Source organism: Staurois parvus, unplaced genomic scaffold (genome assembly GCF_062004578.1).
Source record: "Staurois parvus isolate SC_StPar_1 unplaced genomic scaffold, SC_StPar_1.0 ptg001090l, whole genome shotgun sequence".
Classification (NCBI taxonomy): domain Eukaryota; kingdom Metazoa; phylum Chordata; class Amphibia; order Anura; family Ranidae; genus Staurois; species Staurois parvus.
Window position 1 is genome coordinate 4,061,805 of NW_028318886.1, and position 6,367 is coordinate 4,068,171.

Here is a 6,367-nt window from a genome sequence, read left to right on the forward strand (position 1 = left end):
CATTGTCCACACACACATTAACCAGTTAGATAGATACCCCATGTTCACATGGATCAAAGTCATATACAGTAATCAAATTATGCTCCACTAGTTTTGTCTAAACCAAAAAATCTACACATACAGTACATATGTACGTAAGTATGATCATGGGAATTTCATGTAACTGTTTATTAACTCATTACAACAGCCTTGTGTTAGCCCAAGGTATAAATTACTGTACATGGCTCTGTTTGCATAAATTGATAATGCTGGTTTATAGCTTCCACAGTAGAGTTGAGATAGAGAGAAATAGGAGATGCCAGGTAAGGATAACCACTTGTCCTTCAGAGGATTTACCGCCCTTCCTGACAAGGCCATGTTTGGCGATCACGGCGCTTTACTTTAACTGACAATTGCACGGTCATGCAATGCTGCACTCAAGAGAAATTTATGTCCTTTTGATCCAGTTTTCTGCAGATCTTTTTGTGGTGCATTTTGTGTTTTTGCACGTGTTCTAATGCATTTTTGACACTTTTTGATGTATTTTGCGTTTTCTATTTTTTAAATTTTTTTTTTGCCCGACTTGTTGCTGGGAAGATTAAACACAAAACACATCAAAAATGCGTCAAAAACGCATGCAAAAGGCAGCACTTGCATTTTATATGCAGTTCTATTGAAGTCTATTGGACTAAAAATGCAAATTACTGTGGGAAAAGAAGTCCCTGACCCCTTCCAAAAAATGCGCCCACAAAAACCGCATAGATGTTTACGTGATCCATAGGAAATCATGATAAATGGCATGCGCTATGTTCCTGCAAAATGCAGAAAAAAATGCACAGGTGTGAACCTGGACTAAATGCTTATTTGTATATTTTATTCCCCCAGTTACAGTATGTGGTGTTCTATGATTACAGCCTTCAGCTGTATGTCTTGTTTTCCTACAATAAAGTGTATAGTGCTACTACCCACCTATTCCATAGAACCATTTTAAAAGAGTTTAGTTGTGCCCAAACTGGAGCTGCACAGATGTAGAGAACAATCCATGATAACAGTCCACACCACTGTTGCTGCTCTTAAAAACCTTTGCTTATTGAGAAATACACAGTGTACAAATCACGATACAGAAAAGTTGACACGTTTCAGCCTACACTGCTTTAGTCAGAATTGGTATGATTTTTAAGAGCAGCAACAGTGGTGCAGACTATTTTCATGGACTACTGTATATCTTGTTTTCTGCATTTGTTTTTGATGTCAGTTGGCACATGTCTAATTTTTGAATTTCGAAAAAACTTCATTTATAGCTTTTAGAACTTCTTTATTTCTTAGACTGTATACTAAGGGATTTAACATTGGAACTAGAGCAATATACACCATTGAGAGTATTTTGTCCTGTTCCTGAGAAGACTCTGTTTCCGATTTCATGTTAAGAGTGAGAGATGTCAGACAGAATAAAACAACAATGATGATGTGAGAAGAACAGCTAGAAAATGCTTTAAGTCTCCCAGCGGATGTATGGATCTTTAGAATTGCAGATATGATGTACATATAAGAGGTGAGAATTAATATAAAGGTGGCAAACCCTAAAACAATACCATCAACAGTAATTAATATCGCAATATTTGTGCTGTCATTGCAGGAAATACGAAGTAATGACTTCATATGGCAAAAGAAATGGTTGATTTCACTGGAAATGGGAAATGATAATTGTGATATAAGTAATGCATACATCAGTGTGTTAAAAGTTCCAATATTGCAACAAAATATGGCTAATATCACACATGTCCTTTTATTCATCATTACGTTGTAGTGTAATGGAATACAAATAGCCACGTATCTGTCATAAGCCATAGAAGTCAGCAAGAAAAACTCTGTTCCAATAGAGAAAACATAGAAGAATATTTGTGTAATACAACCTGGATATGAGATACCTGTGTCACCTGTAATAGTAATGGCCAGCAGCTTTGGCAAGATTACAGAAACATACACAATATCGAGAATTGTTAGGTTACCCAGAAAAAAGTACATGGGAGTATGCAAACGGAGTGTGAGACACACAATTATAGCTACAAGTAGGTTTCCAAGTATACAGAGTAAATACATTAATAAGACAATGATAAAAATGATAAGTTGAACTCTGGGATAACTGGAGAATGCCAGCAGGTGCAATATCTTATATTTGGTAGCTGTATGAACAGTTCCTTTTAAAGCTTTGCAAAGATCAGTAGAAAAATTTAGACCTTGGAGAAAAAAAATGTAAACAGGATTTAAAATGATTGTTTTGTGCTTACATGTTACATTGTAGCTTTCATTGTTAAAGCTGAACTCCAAAAAATACATACGATGTGATATAATGCTAGAGAAGTGCCACCATCATCAAAATTAAACAGTAAATGGAATACCATCTTGTTTTAGGACTATTATAGTCACAAAAATGTGTGTAAGCTTTTGTAAAAACAATATGAAACTCATTATTGATGCAAAACATTAAAATGTACATAACAAAAGAGCATGAAGTGGCTACATGATACACAAAGAGGTCTTACAGTCATTTTAACAAGCAAAGAGCCTTATTAACGTAGATATGATGTGGAGGCGACCACTGACATGTTCCGAGACAGGACTTTAAGCTTTAAGCCATCTTATTAAAAATTAGGTAAAAGCCTGCCTTCTGCAGTCTCCACCAACAGAATCTTTGGATACAGAAACCAACAGCCCTCCAGCCTTTGAGGCCACAAAACAGGGCAGGGATGGTTGGAAATGTCCCAAAGACTGATAGTATAATGCAGAGATGTGACTACAGGGATTTTGGGGAAAGTCTACCCATACATTCAGTAGATGGTAAGGTGTAATACTGGACAGTTTAACCTCCCTGGCGGTATGATTATTTCAGATTTTTGGTGCTGAAAGCGGTACCATTTTTTTGCATGGAAATATGTATTTTTTTTATTGTAGGCCTGTAATTTAGGAATAACTCACTGAAATCTGTCCGAACAAGAGTCTAGTAAACATTCCGGATATGATAACACTTGAAACACAAAATCATAAATTATAATTTAATAAATAATCATAAAAAATAATAATAATATAATACATTTAATTCAATAATATAATCAAACCAAAAACACTGAAATTTGAAATATAGCGCCAAGTTCACACATCACTGAGCAAAGTCGCAGAATCGTTTTCAGTGTCTGATGACGAATTTCCCCACGAATCATTATCACTCAATTCTGCAAGTGGTTCTGATTTACTATCGCTGTTCTCTAGCTGGTCTAAAACAGCTTTTGACATAAAGGCACGCTTTTTGGACGCCATGGACTTTTCTAAGTTTCCAGGCAGAAAGAACAGTCAAAATGCAGGCAGGGGACAGGACAAAGCAGTAGGGACAATATGTATGTGAAATGTTTTGAAACAGCAATGTTTTACTATGTTATAATCATTTTTAAAAAAAATTACATTTTGAAAAAAATTTCAAATTTGCTGCTGGTTCCGGCGCCCGTACGTCTCAACGTCACAGGGACCGGAACACAGAAGCCGGATGCCGGCATTGGCCAGAGGAGATGGCCGGGGACGCTGCAGGGGACGCATCACGGGAGCGAAGGACAAGTTAAGCGCTGCAGGGACTCCCTGAGCAACGCCGCATGGTAAGCCCGAGTGTAGCTCGGGATTACCGCTTTTGGTACTGAAACTCTACCCTGAGCTACACTCGGGAATACCGCCAGGGAGGTTAAGCTGATGCAGCCCAGTGAAGCATGCATACAAACGGCAGCTCTTTTCATTTAACTGTCTTACATTGGAATGCCTTTAACCTGAATCTAGGCACCTCTGAAGAAGAAGCTTTGAGCCCTGTCTCATAAAGCGTCAGTGGCCTCCTCTGCATTATATCTACACTATATTGCCAAAAGTATTGGGACACCCCTTCAAATCAATGGATGCAGGTGTTCCAATCATCTCCATGGCCACAGGTGTATAAAATCAAGCACCAAAGATCCATTATCTCCTGCGCTCAAAGACTCAGATCAAACTGGCATTAGTAAAAAAACAGCGTGTTCATCCGCTGGTGATCAGAGGTTGTGCAGCTCTATCATGAAGCTGGAGAAGCTTGATAAAACTGTAGAAGAGGATGAAAGAAAGAGCGTACCTCGCTCGTGCCTGTTTTACCGCACAAAGGTGACGGTAAAACAGGCATAAGTAAACCATATCCACACAGGGTTACAGGTAAATCCAAAGGGGGGGATAAAAACTAACGTGTTTCGAAGGGTGCTCCCTTCTTCATCAGAGCTGGGTTGAGCAGATAGAAACTTCAGTATGGCAGAGTTCCCATAGCAAGGAGACATTCAGCCACTGAGTGTAAGTATTACAGCAGTTCAGTCTGTTTAGTCTAAACTAAACAGGCAACTTTGTGAGTATATTTCCTAAATTAAATAAAATTAGTCACTATTTATTGAGGTAATGCACAAGGTTTGTGTGCTCTTTCTTTCATCCTCTTCTACAGTATAAAATCAAGCACCTAGGCATGCAGACTGCTTCTATAAATATTTGTGAAAGAATGGGTCGCTCTTGGGAGCTCAGTGAATTCAAGCATGGTACCATGATAGATTGCCACCTGTGCAATAAGTCCATCCATGAAAGGGAACTCTTAAGGCATCAGCATATCAAGACATTTTGGACAATTTCATGCTCATAACTTTGTGGGAACAGTTACGGGATGGCTCCTTCCTGTTCCAACATGACTGTGCACCAGTGCAAAAAGCAAGGCCCAGAAAGACATGGATGAGAAAGTTTGGGGCGGAGGAACTTGACTGACCTGCACAGAGTCCTGACTTCAACCCAATAAAACACCTTTGGGATGAATTAGAGTGGAGACTGTGAGCCAGGCCTTCTCGTCCGACATCAGCTCCTGACCTCACAAATGCGCTTCTGGAAGTATAGTCAAACATTCCCATAGACACACTCCTAAACCTTGTGGACAGCCTTCCCAGAAGAGTTGAAGCTGTTATAGCTGCAAAGGGTGGGCCAACTCAATATTGAACCCTATGGACTAAGACTGGGATGCCATTAAAGTTCATGTGCGTGTAAAGGCAGGCCGACCAATACTTTTGGCAATATAGTGTATGTTAATAAGGCTCATTGCTTGTTACAATGACTGCGAGACATCTTTGTGTATCATGTAGCCGCTTCATGCTCTTATGTTGTGTATATTTGAATGTTTTGTATCATTAAAGTGTTTCATATTGTTTTTACAAAAGCTTACACACATTTTTGTGCCTGTACTAGTTACAAAAGAAGACAGTACTCCATTTACTGTTCAAGCAGATACATGAGTCACAAATAATGCAACCGTGTATTAATTCATCATGTAAGTACCTGAATTTGGCTTGGTACCAGCTTCTTGCATTCTACTGTAAAACAAAACTGGGACTGGGAGAGGGCAGTCAGGTGTGCGCAAAGTGCATGTTGATAAGAGGAGAGAGCAGAGTAAAGAGGGATGAGCTCATCAGTCTCTTGCTTTGCCTTTTGCTGTCCAGTCATAGGCTGAGGGAGGGACAAGACCTGTAAATGAAATAGTATCTGGTCCTCTTACCTGCCAGACAGCACAGAGCTGTATACATTTTAGAACTTCATGGACAAAACCAAAAATCCATTGGCAGATAAATAAGCCGTATATTTGTACCTTACCGGAGTATTTTTCTGTTTGCCTGGAGATAAGCTTTACTAGTCAACATTCAAGATGTAAAGCAACCTGTTTATTTTGTTATGTTGTAGCATACCATTGGTTATAATTTCACCTATTGATGAAGTTTGAAAGAATTTTAGTAGTCAGCTCTGCTTCTGAAATAATGGGGAAAAGTCTTGCTTTTTATTTATTTATTTTGTTTGTTTGCAATTTTTTAACTTGATATTATTTTACTAAAAAAAAAAAGGTTTTGGGCTCAGCCCCTCCTCAAAGATACCAGCCCGGCACACTTTGTATATTGTTTTCCTATGGTTGGAGAGCTAAAACCATGTGGTCTTCCTGTCATAATAGCCCTTACTACTGGATCTAATAGTGTAAGCAAGATTTACCTGTTACTCCAGATGCTGCCATGTTAACAAAATGCATTTAATTAAAAATATCATAGTTGTATATATAACAAGGGTGATTTCACAGACATCTTGTGAAATATTCCCATGAGGCTAGGTATATTTAAAATTAAACACAGATTTGTGCAGGGGATTACAGATGATGAAGGGCCAAGGGTGTTAAAGGGCTAATAATATTAAAATGAGTTTAGGTTTTATAAGAAAGGAATAGTTTGATTTCCATAGAAACTGGATGACAATTGTCTGATCTAGTTGCTTTCTAGACATAGTGGGCAATGATCTCAATCTTTGTTTTTAGCGTTGT

At 38.4% G+C, this 6,367-nt stretch overlaps 1 protein-coding gene across 1 annotated transcript; it reads right to left on the reverse strand.

The window, feature by feature from the left end:
• Positions 1–1,245: 1,245 nt before the first annotated feature.
• LOC149440376 (olfactory receptor 13F1-like) lies at positions 1,246–6,067 on the reverse strand. Its single transcript, XM_089658751.1, has 2 exons — positions 6,046–6,067; positions 1,246–2,216 (listed from the first exon to the last, which is right to left on the reverse strand). Exons 1-2 carry the CDS (start codon positions 6,065–6,067, stop codon positions 1,246–1,248), a joined length of 993 nt encoding a protein of 330 aa, XP_089514877.1.
• Between the last annotated feature and the right edge of the window lie 300 nt (positions 6,068–6,367).

Excerpts from the sequence above, each read along its gene's own strand:
- LOC149440376 (XM_089658751.1), bottom strand. The coding sequence starts at position 6,067 with ATGGCAGCATCTGGAGTAACAG. Across the intron at positions 2,217-6,045 it reads GGCAGCATCTGGAGTAACAG|GTCTAAATTTTTCTACTGAT; the intron begins GTAAATCTTGCT and ends TTTTTCTCCAAG.